Genomic DNA, 14,997 nt, shown 5'->3' with positions numbered 1-14,997 from the left:
TCATCTGACCTCATGTCACTGACGTGAGGTCAGGTGACTGGACTAGTCCACTCCCTGGCCGTCACAGACCCCAGTCAGAACGCCGTAATGTCCTGGCTGTTCCTAAAGCTGCTGCAGGTGTCCCACATACGGGGCGCCTGTCAGCAGCGATCAGCTGCTCTTCGGCGCCCCTTCCCTATCCTCCGGGTTGCGCCGGGGCAAATGCCCCCCCCCCCCTAGCTACGCCCCTGAGCATGGTGTCTCAGTATGCAGGGTGGACATTACATGTATGTAACCTCTGCATGGGGCACTGGAGATAAGCGGGGAATCCTACTGTGGGTATACCCATTAATTACACAGCACGTCTAATAGGTTTTCCTCTTTTTGATAGATTTACATCATCGGGGGTTTGTTCCCGCACAATCACATCCGTTGCAGTCTGCACAGATCTCTGTCGCCTCCCATAGGATGTAGTATCACAGCCCAGGAGGTTTTCCAGAATTACAAAAACAGTGCCCCACTGGTCTACAGGTCGTGTGTGGTTTTCCTTTCATTTCAATGGAACTGAGCTGCAATACCAGACTCAACCAGTGGACATGTGTGGCGCTCAACAATGACATACACGCACTGAGATGGCACAAGTGTCTGGGACGTCAAATCTGTTATAATAAAGTACTGGTAATTATAGTCTTATAAAAAGAACATGAAATAATTGGGAGTCCCGGGTGGCGGAGGATTCCTGTGGCCTCATTAAACTCGGCTGAATGAGGGGTTATAATGGATGCAGCAAAACAGGTTTCCGATGCCCAACCCAGTCAGGCTATGTGGTGGGTATCGGTTCTCTCGGGACATCAGTCGTTCCATTGTCTTGATGATGTCACTTGGCGCCGTTCCTTGTGATGCGGGGATTTATTGAAGCGTGATTGTTGATGTGGGATTTTAGGTCTGGGTGGAGCGGCCCGTACAAACAATAAGGTAAGTACAAAGCGGGAAACGTATTTCCTTAGCAATTATATGCGGCCGACCACATCGTCTGGGTACCGGGAAGAGCTTGGATTTTACCCTGGTTGGTCTGGTCCTCCATGAAGAATTTAAGGGAGGGGGGTGGGCGGGGTCAAGCTTCTCATCCAATCCTGAAGCTACTAGTCTAATGCCGCAGACCTCCTCCATGCCTGGCTACAAAATTAACCACTGGACTACCGGGACTCTACATGAAATCTATGGGTTGCCCCAATATCAACATAAGGCCTCATGCACACGAACGTATTTTTGTCCTCCCGTAAATACTGGCGTAAATATGGGTCCTTGGTCACACGTATTCGACCCGTATTTACGGGCACGTTTTCGATGCAAAATTGCACTGCATTTATCGGCAGCCCCTTCTCTCTATCAGTGCAGGATGGAGAGAAGGGACAGCCCTTTCCGCAGTAAAAGTAAAAGAAATTCATACTTACCCGGCCGTTGTCTTGGTGACGCGTCCCTCTTGACATCCAGCCCGACCTCCCTGGATGACGCGGCGGTCCATGTGACCGCTGCAGCCTGTGATTGACCTGTGATTGGCTGCAGCCTGTGATTGGCCTGTGATTGGCTGCAGCCGTCACTTAGACTGAAACGTCATCCTGGGAGGCTGGACTGGAGGAAGAAGCAGAGAGCTTTCGGTAAGTATGAACTTATATATTTTTTTACAGATACATGTATATTGGGATCGGTAGTCACTGTCCCGGGTGCAGAAACAGTTACTGCCGATCGCTTAACTCTTTCAGCACCCTGGACAGTGACTATTTACTGTCGTCGCGTAGCAACGCTCCTGTAATTACCGGTGCACACACGTAGTCACCCATAATTACGGGAGCCCCATTGACTTCTATGGGCTGCCCGTGCCGTAATTACGGCCTGAAATAGGACATGTTCTATATTTTTTAACGGCACGGGCCTCTTCCCGTAAGCATACGGCGAGGTATCCGTGGCCAATAGAAGTCTATGGGCCCGTAATTACGGGCGTTTTTAGGTTCGTGTGCATGGGGCCTGAGCCTAAGACCCCTTGGGTGAAACCTCCATCGAATCCTTTTATTATTATGAAGCGGATCACTATATACACTAGTCCTTCTAAATGAATTAGAAGATCATCAAAAAGTAAATTTATTTCAGTAATTCAATTCAGAAATAATTCTTTTCATGTTGATGATTACGGGAACAGTTAATGAAAACCTAAAATTTAGTGTCTCAGAAAATGAGAATATTATATAAGCCCAATTTCAAAAATTATTTTTAATACCTAAATGTCGTCCTACTGAAAAGTATGTCCAGCATCTGCTCTCAATACTTGGTCGGGGCTCTAACATGAATTACTGCATCAATGCGGCGTGGCATGGGGGAGATCAGCCTGTGGCACTGCTGAGGTGTTATCAATGCGGCGTGGCATGGAGACGATCAGCCTGTGGCACTGCTGGTGTTATCAATGGGGCGTGGCATGGAGACGATCAGCCTGTGGCACTGCTGAGGTATTATCAATGCGGCGTGGCATGGGTCAATCAGCCTGTGGCACTGCTGAGGTGTTATCAATGCAGCGTGGCATGGGGGCGATCAGCCTGTGGCACTGCTGGTGTTATCAATGGGGCGTGGCATGAAGGTGATCAGCCTGTGGCACTGCTGAGGTGTTATCAATGCGGCGTGGCATGAAGGTGATCAGCCTGTGGCACTGCTGAGGTGTTATCAATGCGGCGTGGCATGGGGGAGATCAGCCTGTGGCACTGCTGAGGTGTTATCAATGGGGCGTGGCATGGGGGCGATCAGCCTGTGGCACTGCTGGTGTTATCAATGGGGCGTGGCATGGGGGAGATCTGCCTGTGGCACTGCTGAGGTGTTATCAATGCGGCGTTGCATGAAGGTGATCAGCCTGTGGCACTGCTGAGGGGTTATCAATGCGGCGTTGCATGAAAGTGATCAGCCTGTGGCACTGCTGAGGTGTTATCAATGCGGCGTGGCATGAAGGTGATCAGCCTGTGGCACTGCTGAGGTGTTATGGAAGCCCAGGTTGTATAATATCAGCCTTCAGCTCGTCTGCATTGTTGGGTCTGGGGTCTCATCTTCCTCTTGACAATACCCTATAGATTCTCTATGGGGTTTTGGTTGGGTGAGTTTGCTGACCAATCAGGCGCAGTGATCCTGTGGTTATTACACCAAGTATTGGTAGTTTTGGCAGTGTGGGCAGGTGCCAAGTCCTGCTGGAAAATGATATCAGCGTCTCCATAAAGCTGTCAGCAGAGGGAAGCATGAAGTGCTGGGAAATGTCCTGCTAGACGCTGCGCTGACTCTGGACTTGATATAACACAGTGACCGGCACCAGCAGATCACACGGCCCCCAAACCATCACTGGCTGTGGACACTTCACACTGGACCGCAAGACACTTGGATTGACGCCTCTCCACTCTCCCTCCAGACTCTGGGACCTTCCAAATGAAATGCAAAATTTACTTTCATCTGAAAACAGGACTGTGGACACTGAGCAGCAGTGTTGGTCCACTGTGTTATATCAGGTCCAGGGTCAGCGCAGCATCTAGCAGGACATTTCCCAGCACTTCATGTAATGAATCTATAATATATGAGTTTCAATTTTTGAATTTAATTACTGAAATAAATTATTTTTTTGATGATATTTTAATTCATTGAGCAGGACTAGTACATGTGAAGTGGAAGTCCCCATATATGCACCTCTTCAGAAAATTTCATAGAGAAGTTATTATAACTAGGGGTAGATATCGTGCCCATAGCTGTACCCTTTTTCTGTTTAAAAGATCTGAGGGATAACGGAAAATACACAGGAGCAGATTTACTGCTGTGTCTGCGTCTAGAAAAGGGCCGAAAAATGAGCCAAATTTTGTCACATTACACTTTACACTAATTTAGGAAAAGATGTTTGCGCCTCACGAGGCACTTTTAAGAAGGATCTAGAAAATGGGCGTGGCTTAGAGGAAGGGTCTTTGCTTTCGTTTACCACTGGTATAAGGAAAAGGATCCAACAAGATGGGCCAAATTTATCATACAACGTCCACCACGGAGATAAATTTGGCGCATCTTCAGACTGCCTGGTCTAAGTTTATGCGCGTGTAATGCTCTCCAACAAGAAATGTATTTGTAGTTTGGGAATAGTGGATACACAGCTCAGCAGACAGTATCACACGATAGGATTGGATACACTACTTCAGGAAACCCGTATCACACATGATACCATTAGATACACAGCTCAGAAGACAGTATCACACTATAGCATTAGACACAGCGGCTCAGCAGACCGTATTACATATGATAGGATTAGATACACAGCTCAGCAGACTATCACATTATGGGATTAGATAAACTGCTCAGCCAGTATCACACACAATAGGATTAGATACAGCAGTTCAGCAGACAGTATCACACAATAGGATTAGATACACTACTTCAGGAAACCTTCTCACAGATGACAGCATTAGATACACAGCCCAGCAGACTGTATCACACAATATTAGATACTGCGGCTCAGCCGACAGTATCACACAGGGGAGTAGCTTGAAGCTCCTAGGTCTCAATGCAAAATATGTAACGGGGCCCCACCTGCCGTGTAAAATACTGGTTTCTTATGTGGCAGAGGGGCATTGGGCCCGGGTGTCACTACTACCTCTGCACCCCCTATAGCTATGCCCCTGATCCCACACATTACAGCAGAACTCTCTACATGGAATAGTTGTGTAGCCAGGAGTTGTGAGTTTGTGCCTTTTGTGTCGATTTCCGCACCCCTGAAATATTTGCATCTGGTACAGAGCGCGCCCGCACCGTTCCCCTCGGCTGGCCGCTTATCTCCGCTCAGGTGGCAGTCAGACCCGTTTGCAGGTGACTGATAATGAGATAATAAAAGCTGTTCACAGGTGACGGGATAAGGTTTCCTCCACAAACATTTGTACTGCAGCGTATCAGTGTGTTCAGGAGAAACACTACACCAGGTGGCACCGTGCCCAGCGCCCCCGGCTCTGAGGAGTCACCTTACAATGGCGCAAAACTCAATAATGGTGTAATGGATTTGTTACCAAGACCCCCGGGGAGGGGGGGGGGTAGTCTGATCATACAGACCATTGATCTCAATACTAAGGCTTCAGGCACACTGCCGTGTCCGTAATATCATGACCCATGGCCGGCCCTTTTTACGAGCCGTGCTCCCATTATAAAGTCTAGGAGCACGGTCCGTAAAATAAAAAAACAGGACCTGTCCTATTTTTTTCCTGCAGGTTTCTACGGCGCGGACACCTTCCCGTAGACATACAGGAAGGTGTCAGTCAGCCATAGAAATGAATGGGCCCGCTCGAGGCCTGAGACAGTATACAGTCAGGTGCTACGCTCCCCCTTGACAATTTTAGGGGGGGGGGTAACATACGGTAGCGACTCCCTTTAGATCACCTTGACTGTACACTAAGAATCCCCTTAATATTTTTAGAGCGCGCACTTTAGATAGTGGGTCTTGATAACACCTATTTTCTAGCGTGGGAAAAAAGTTGTCATGGAGAAAAGAGCCGCTGGTTGATACAATGTAGAAATCATACCGTCACCGTGACTACAGGGCCCGCACATTGGACAGGCGAGGAGCGGTTCTTACATCTGGTTTACCCGAAACTTCGGCTTTTACAGGGACCGTGTGCACAATGGTTATTATACCCCCCCCCCCCCGCTCCTCCGATACGATTATATTATATTACAGCACACAGGACGTGTGGATTGTCCTTCAGAGCTGGACACGTTCTCTAGGTCTATACAATCTAAGCAGTTTATTTGGATTCCTTATCGGAGCTGGAGTTTTTTCTGAAACGTGACATTGTCTTAAATGAACGATAAATATTAACCATTTCATAGCTGCTGGTATAAGCCGAGCTCAAGCTGGAAAAATAATTCTATAAAAATAAAGAATAAGATATAGAAACCAGCGCTCTGGCTAAATTGTACATGAATAGAATTCCAGAACTGCAGTTTAGACTGACACAGATGGGAAAAATAAGAAATTCGATTTACAGGCCAATCAGGTCTGCAACATGTGACACTCCTGCTGTTGTAGGACTGCAACTCCCAGCATGCTGCAGCTGTCAGAGCCTGCAGGGAGTTGTAGTCTCAACATCTGGCGACCGGTTGCAGACCACTGGTGTATAGGAAGCAGTCATGGCCGCCAGTGGTGGTTGTCACCCAGCACTTCACACAAGAGAACGCCACAGGTAGTCCCGCCCATATTTAAAGGGGAAGTGTTACTTTAATGACCATGAAGAGATCCATCTTGTTCCAATGTAAAGTTTATTGCTGAATACAAATATTACAAAGACTCCGAATTGTAGGATTAACAAACGAGACAAATATACACAAAGGACGAAAAACTAAAATACAGCGATGGCTTCTACGCTTAGACTGGAGTCTGACCATACGAGTCCTGCTGTCTAAAACACAGCAAATGTCTGCTCCAGTCACCGCCAAATCCCCAAATCCAATTAAATTAACGAAAAAACAAAAAGCCTTAAGGAAAAAAAAAACAAAAAAAAAACAACATAGCTCCACCTGTCATTGTCCGGGTCTAAACCGACGAATAAAGTTATGTAACTTTGTAAAAAAAAAAAAAACAACTTTGCTTGTGTTCACTGTGTCCTATACTCCAGTCACATCCAGAGCTGCGTCCACAATTTTGCTGACTGTTGCTCGGAATCCATCAGTACTGTGCGGATAGACCCCCTCAGTGAATGGCCTGTAACAGCAGCAGTGCAGCAACAGCCAGGTCCTGCAGAGGAGGAACAGCAACTTGGAATTCAGCTTTGGAGGCAACTAGAGTAGACCTGATGTAAATCAGAGATCAGTAGAAAATGAAGTAAAATATTTTGTTTACGCAGAAAAAATTTATGTTCAAAATCGACAATTTTATACAATCCTCATCGCTCACGGAACATAATGGATTACAGGAGTTCCTTATTTGGGGTCTTTAGCTGCGGTCACCCCCTCCCCCAGTGACCGCAGATATGTTTGTGCGTTTCCTTTAAAACCTCATATTACTACAAATCCTGAAGTTTCACCTAATCGAGTTATATCACGGCTTATACTCTAGTCCCATCCAGAGCTGCATCCACAGTTCAGCCAGTGATGTGAACACTACTCCTCCCACAATGCAACGCATCAGAGGGCGGTGCATTATCGCACCCAAGCTGAGCGGTTAGTGGTGTGCCTGATGATAGATTCCATAGCAGCAGCCTCTAGAAGAATTTGGAATGCAGCTTTGGCTGTGACTAGAGTAGATGCCACGCACTCCAAGTTTTATGAAGATTTCACCTGTAAAACGACTCAATGCCGACGATATTAAACATGGCGGACGGCGAGAAGCAAAATAAATGGCGGCTAACAGTATACGTGCGGAGAGTGACGGGGATGCTGGAGAGTTCAGAAATATGGCGGCCATCAATTTCAGCATTTTAACCCCTCGTCTCCAATGCTAAGCTTTCACGGGTCGGCATTGCGCATTTCTTGGTCGAGGGAATTGGCGGTCTCTCCAATACGGATTCACGGGAACCAGCGCTCAGCTTTTCCTTACACTAATCGTGAGCTCTGATTGGTTGTTATGGGCAACAAGGAACGTTTTTTTTTTTGGGGGGGGGGTATTTTTAATACACGGCGCCCTGATCCGCTCGTTAGGGGGCAACGCGATGCGATTAAACCGCCAGACCGGGCAAACAAAGGCCGTATCGCGTCGCCAATTATTCGCTGTGATTTGCCGCTACGCAGCCGCCATGTTCCGGTTTCACAGGCCCCTAAAAAAAGGTGAAAAATAAATCATATAAACGAGTATTTCGCGTTTACAGGACGAGCGGTTCCCACGATGATTGTCGCACACAGTGGTCGAGAGCGTGTATATATACAGGGACGATCTCGCCGTATACCTGAGGAGCGTCACGCCTTTGGTCCATGCAGTCCCCCCCCTCCCCCCGTTATAAATCACCCCCTAATCTAGAAAACCACAAAAAATAATCATATATATCTACAAGTGCACAATTCCTTTAATACGGCAACCAGACATTCCGATAATCTGGAACAGATCTACAAAATAATCCGGAATCTCACCAGAAGATGAGCCGGCGACCGCATCAGAATTGACCCAACCTTCTTGTGCACATTATATCTACACACACGGAATAATTCCCTTAACCCGGCATCCGATAATCCGGAAAATATTCCTCGCTGAGAACGGCGCAGCTTCTACGGTTTAGTGTATTTTCTGTTCTCCTGGAGATTTTCTTCTCTTGCAAATACATTTAATACAGACGACTAATAATCCAGAAAGTGCAATGATGCCGGATTAAAGGAATTTTTTTTAATTTTTTGTTATTTTATTCCCCATTTACACAGATCTCCTTCTATGGCCGGCGGCGGGACTCCTGTAAAGTGATTTATGGTACGGCTGCCCCGCTGTATAGATTTTGGCCGTTCTTAAAGGGGAAGCAGCAGTGAAAACCCCAACAGTTACAGGACTGCGGGCAATGACCGTATAAACCGAGACATTCAACATTAAAAAGGAGCATTTATATTATTAAAGAAGCAAAAAAGTAAAAGAGAAGACTTTCCCACAATGCACTGCATCCAATTATTTCAAGGCACAATGAATCTGTACGGGTTCCCTTCCTCCCATGCAGGGACATTGAGGTGTCCTTCATTTCCTTCACGACCTCCTCAGAGGACGCACAGCACATGTCCCTGGTTATGCGCCAAAATGTGACTTCTGTGGATGGGGGTGGGGTTAAGATCCATACCGATCCTGCAGAAGGAAGAAGAAAATTAGAAATGTTGGAGTACTACAAGCCTCAGCCTCCGCTCGAGTCCATTAGTTTATATAAGGCTGCATATACACACCATGATGCAACCAAATGTGAATTATGAAATATTAAACTGCCCCCGCATTATATATGGGTGGGGAGAGTCTGATCACAACCAGCAGAATAATGAGCGTAGCTCTGGAGTATAATACAGGATGTAACTCAGGATCAGTAATGTATGTACACAGTGACTCCACCAGCAGAATAGTGAGTGCAGCTCTGGAGTATAATACAGGATGTAACTCAGGATCAGTACAGGATAAGTAATGTAATGTATGTACACAGTGACTCCACCAGCAGAATAGTGAGTGCAGCTCTGGAGTATAATACAGGATGTAACTCAGGATCAGTACAGGATAAGTAATGTAATGTATGTACACAGTGACTCCACCAGCAGAATAGTGAGTGCAGCTCTGGAGTATAATACAGGATGTAACTCAGGATCAGTACAGGATAAGTAATGTAATGTATGTACACAGTGACTCCACCAGCAGAATAGTGAGTGCAGCTCTGGAGTATAATACAGGATATAACTCAGGATCAGTACAGGATAAGTAATGTAATGTATGTACACAGTGACTCCACCAGCAGAATAGTGAGTGCAGCTCTGGAGTATAATACAGGATGTAACTCAGGATCAGTACAGGATAAGTAATGTAATGTATGTACACAGTGACTCCACCAGCAGAATAGTGAGTGCAGCTCTGGAGTATAATACAGGATATAACTCCGGATCAGTACAGGATAAGTAATGTAATGTATGTACAGTGACTCCACCAGCAGAATAGTGAGTGCAGCTCTGGAGTATAATACAGGATGTAACTCAGGATCAGTACAGGATAAGTAATGTACGTACACAGTGACTCCACCAGCAGAATAGTGAGTGCAGCTCTGGAGTATAATACAGGATGTAACTCAGGATCAGTACAGGATAAGTAATGTATGTACACAGTGACTCCACCAGCAGAATAGTGAGTGCAGCTCTGGAGTATAATACAGGATGTAACTCAGGATCAGTACAGGATAAGTAATGTAATGTATGTACACAGTGACCCCACCAGCAGAATAGTGAGTGCAGCTCTGGAGTATAATACAAGATATAACTCAGGATCAGTACAGGATAAGTAATGTAATGTATATACACAGTGACTCCACCAGCAGAATAGTGAGTGCAGCTCTGGAGTATAATACAGGATAAGTGATGTAATGTATGTACACAGTGCCACCTACATGAGGTGAGGCTCCTGTCATGTACACGAGATCCTCAGTAGTAATTACGGGTCATTCCCAATGTTTCCAGAATAAATGAGCCTTGTATATACTGAGGTGTGACCGGAGTGTTTCCTGCAGGTTATACATTCTGGGTGTTTCTTCTTCTCCGGGTGGTTGCACGTTTCTCATGTTACTTATTAAGAGGCTGATGAATAATTTACCAGTCTGCCATAAATCACCCAAACTCATTTCTGTTTATTGCCGTCTCTTACCCCAACCGCCACACAGGGCGCGCACTAATAGAAGGTAAAGCTGGTAAGAGACGAGTCTCCCTGTCGGTGTACACCGGGTACAGCCCCCTTTACATTGAATGTTTTACCTTTGCACAGTTTCCTTTTCTGTACTGATTTTTATCTTTATAGAGGTGATATGTTTTATGACACAAAGCTCCAAATCCCCTGCATAGAAATTAAAGTTAAAGTGTAACTAACCTTAAAAAAACAAAACACAACTTGAAAAGTTCGTGCTCAGACCCCCACCGATCGCTAAACCAAAAAGGGGCAGAAGCCGAGCCCCTTCATTTCTGATCGGCTTTCCTCGGGCTCAATATAAAGTCTGAGTCCGTACACCACTCACTCGGCTATCCAATGAAAACTGATCAGGAACCAAGCCGCACAGCACTCACTCGAGCTCTTCTGCCGCTTCGTTTAGCGATAGGTGGAGGTCTCCATGCTCGGACCCCCACCGATCAAAACTTCTGACATGTCACAAGTTTAGCTACCCTTTAAATAATAAACTTCTGTCTTCCTGCAGCCACCACTAGGGGGAGCTCACTGTACAGTGTGATTATTGAAGCTCAATGTATAATCAGTATGCAGTGAGCTCCCTCTAGTGGTGACGGCAGACAGTGAGAATTTTATCATTTGTCTCCAGGTCTATGCAGGGGATTTGGAGCTCTGTATCAGGGGAAAAAAAAAAAAAAAAGAAGATAGGACCTACCACCACTGTAAGGATATAATGAACGAGCGAATAATGTTGGATCTATTAAGATTTAGAATATAAAATAATGATCGAGGGTGGACAGTCACATTAAAGGCATAGGAGGGGGGGGGGGCAGTATTTATTCACATCCATATAGAGCTCAACGAGACTGCAGGTCATATAATACACCGGCCCACAGCAGAACTACAACTCCCAGCGCTGTGAGGTTCAGGTTGGGAACCACAGATCTGGGACTGCCCCAATGCCAGATAGCACTGACCTGAATAGTTGTCATGACACCATTGGCTAGTACAGAAAGCCTCCCGGCTACAGATTTCACGCCTTGTTTGAAGTTGGCCATGTCAGGGGCGGAGGGCAGGACGTTGGACAGATTGTAATTTGCTGTAAAACAAACGAGAATGTGTTAATAAAAATCACATGATCTACTACGAAGCCGCGTATCAACCATCAGCCGTAATCTGCTAGTAGAGCACAGCGCCCCCTACTGATTCTTCTCACTGCATAGCGGGGTACTCGACCATGCACAGGTGCATACAAATCAGGAACTGCGCTGTGCCTAGGCCCCTCTAGTCTAGGCATCATTGGGGGTCCCAGAGGTTGGACCCCACAATTTCTGGCATATCTTAGAGATTTACAGTGGTGGGAAACATTGAGGCTTTACATCACGGAGATGGAAGAAAATATTTACATAACATTCTGCTACCTGCAGCCACCACTAGAGGGAGCTCACTACATACAGATATATACAGCTCCCATAGAGATACATGATAACATTCAACTACCTGCAGCCACCACTAGAGGGAGCTCACTACATACAGCTCCCATAGAATTACATGATAATATTCTGCTGCCTGCAGCCACCACTAGAGGGAGCTCACTACATACAGCTCCCATAGAATTACATGATAATATTCTGCTGCCTGCAGCCACCACTAGAGGGAGCTCACTACATACTGACTAAACATTACACAATAACACAGTTTTTAGTGAGTTACCCCTTGTGGCGGCTGAAGGCAGCAGATTATATAGATCTGTACTCTGCTTATGGCAGCCGGTTCTCAGCCGACACAACAAGTAGTGAGCAGCCTGTACCGGTCCACGCTACTTCCCCGTCTCTTATCAGGACTCTGGCTCGGATTATGATAAGGACATTGTGGCAGAAGTAAAGCCCTAACAAACAAGTGACGTCTTTGGCTCGCTATAGAGTAGTCTACACTTCCATATTTACGGCGGGGCTTTAGGGTGAAGCAGCAGGGGGGGGGGGGGCTCCTTGTGATGCTGGTGTCGGGTACCTGAGGTCTGTTTCTTCTGGTCATCGAACAGGTCGGCGGAGCTGATGGACGCGTTTCCTGAGAGTCTCTCTAGCCGAGCCCTTGTTTCGTACTGTGGTGGTGAAAGAAGAGAGAGGTGACCGGCCGCGCGACACTACAACAGAACATAACAGACCCGATGCCGTACGCCAGAGAGCAATCCCACGTCATAAAGTCACATGTGTAATGTATGGGCTCATTCACCTATATACACGAGAGACCACGAGAACGGAAACTGCAGAGGAGAAGATCCCGCGTTCAGAATAGAAATAATCAATCAAGCGGACAGCTTTTCCTCGCGCTGAACGCAGCTGCCGCCGAGGGACCGGCTGTGTACTCAGCTGCGCTATGTAAACGGAGAGTCGGACTCCGCTACGATCACCATGGATTTTCTAGAAACCGGCTCAAGGTTTGGTAATAAGGAGAGCTGCGTCCTGTCCCATCATCCGCAGATTTAGTGACTGCGTTATTTCCCCATAACAGCCCCTTCGGTAAATGGACGGCAGAGCAACAGACGCATCTGACCGGCAGAGGCGGGGGTCTCGTGTGTGTACTGCCCCTTTAAACAGACCGGGTCCTCCTATAACTCACATCAGCACTGTCTTGTTTTCCAAAATACATGTCTGAAGAAATAGATTTTGCGTTCCCAAATTTTTTCTGGGCGTCGTCCATGAGCGGAGCGGGATCCAGGTCGGGCTTACGCCGGGTGGCCGGTCTAAAATAAGAAAAAATAAATAAATATTACAAATCTACATGCAACTCAAAATGATCGACCTCTCCCAAAAGTGTAAATAAGGGGTTGTCTAGACCATCAATGTGTGATCGGTGGCGGTCCGACCCCTTTATTCAGGCACAGCGCCATACATACAGATGTGGCTGGGTCTGGTACTGCAGCTCAACCTAATTTATTTTACAGGGGGAGAGGGGGGGGGGGGGGGATCTAGGGTCCAGACCCCGCCAATCATACATTGCCAGGCCATCAATAAAAAGTCCTGGAAACCCCTTTTAACAAATTTCCCACTTATTTTAAGTTAATTTGCAATGTTTTCACTATTCACATCCAGAGCTGCTTTCACAATTCTGCTTCTTGGTAACAGCCATGCTCTTAGCTCCGCCCCTCAGACATGTGACCTAACTGCTTAGTTCCATTTATATTACAGTCATCTAAGCTCCCACAATGCACTGCTCTGGGAACACGAAAACAGAATCGTAAATCCAAACATGAAAGGAGAAGAAAAGGTGAAGTAGAGAATCTGTCTAGAAAGCAGCAATGCATGATGGGAATGAAGTGGCTGAAGTCCGTACCGGTCGTCATAGCTGGAGATTTTGGAGCTTAGTGTCGTGTCAGAGTCGTTGTTGGACATTTCCTTCTTCCAGAAATCGTCGGATTGGTCGTCCCAGTTCAGGAATGAAGTAGTGACCGGTTCTGGGGGGTCAGCGCGGTATCTGTGGGGAGGAAGAGAATGGGGAAAGTCAAACAGCAAAAACATCCAACAGCCTTAAAGGGGTTTTCACCTACAGTTATTTATAGTAATATGGAAGTAAGGGATGACGAAAGGATCCAAGTCCTGCTGATTATCATCATCATGTAACTCTATATATATATATATATATATATATATATATGTAGTGAGCTCCTCCTAGTGGTGGCTGCAGGTAGCAGAATGTTATGTAACTTTATGGGAGCTGTGTATATCTGTATGTAGTGAGCTCCCCCTAGTGGTGACTGCAGGCAGCAGAGTGTTATCATGTAACTCTATGGGAGCTGTATATATCTGTATGTAGTGAGCTCCCCCTAGTGGAGGCTGCAGGTAGCAGAATGTTATCATGTCACTATGGTAGCTGTATATATCTGTATGTAGTGAGCTCCCCCTAGTGGTGGCTGCAGGTAGCAGAATATGATCATGTAACTCTATGGGAGCTGTATATATCTGTATGCAGTGAGCTCCCCCTAGTGGTGGACCGCTTTCTCAAGTGCTGTATAGAGGGAAGCAGGGGATTTAGAGCAGAATGGGGGAGCCTTTAATACGTGATACCAGTTATTTGGTGTAAATACATTGCCACACATGGTGTTCCAGTCAACATTTTCTATAAAGTGGGCAACCCCTTTAAGTTAAAGAAAAAAAATAGAGAAAGGACAATTTTTGGTTACAAGTATATTACTTTTGATATTATACACCCGTTATGCAAATCAAGTCCCCCGACTGCCCACGTCTGTGTAAACAGCGAGCGCCGGTGTCCATCCGACGTAAGATATTGAGATAATACTTGTAGCATCACAGATTTAGGCTACATTCAGACGAGCGTGTCCGACATGCGTGCGTAAAAAAACGCAGACTTTGTTTATACATTTCATGTCCTTGTGCGTCGCGTATTGGCATCAGTGTGCGTTGCGTGCGGCACGCGTTCACGTCCGTGCATGCACATATTTACATTTCTCTGCGTTTCTTTGTAACTGATCCGTGTGCTGCCCGCGTTTCACACGTCGCCCGTGTGCGGTCTGTGGTTTTCACGCACCCATTGACTACAATAGGTACAAAAACGCACCAATATAGGACATGCAGGGAGATTCACGCCACGGACAGGCACGGCGTGAAAACTCTCGCATGCTTGAATAGAAATGAACGGGTCCG

General features: G+C 46.4%; 1 protein-coding gene across 1 annotated transcript in view; it reads right to left on the bottom strand.

Moving 5' to 3' along the window:
• Positions 1–6,269: 6,269 nt before the first annotated feature.
• Positions 6,270–14,997, bottom strand: part of ARFGAP3 (ARF GTPase activating protein 3) — a 30,608-nt gene continuing 21,880 nt past the window's right edge. The window contains exons 9-13 of the mRNA XM_075855605.1: positions 13,670–13,810; positions 12,956–13,079; positions 12,347–12,437; positions 11,314–11,435; positions 6,270–8,782 (exon numbers count right to left, since the gene is read on the bottom strand). Of these exons, the coding sequence (XP_075711720.1) occupies positions 8,765–8,782; positions 11,314–11,435; positions 12,347–12,437; positions 12,956–13,079; positions 13,670–13,810 (496 nt within the window). The 3' untranslated portion in view covers positions 6,270–8,764. The remainder of the gene's footprint in view (positions 8,783–11,313; positions 11,436–12,346; positions 12,438–12,955; positions 13,080–13,669; positions 13,811–14,997) is intronic.

Source organism: Rhinoderma darwinii, chromosome 3 (genome assembly GCF_050947455.1).
Source record: "Rhinoderma darwinii isolate aRhiDar2 chromosome 3, aRhiDar2.hap1, whole genome shotgun sequence".
NCBI lineage: Eukaryota > Metazoa > Chordata > Amphibia > Anura > Rhinodermatidae > Rhinoderma > Rhinoderma darwinii.
The sequence above is the reverse complement of the archived record's forward strand: the minus strand, read 5'-3'. Positions and strand labels throughout refer to the sequence as shown.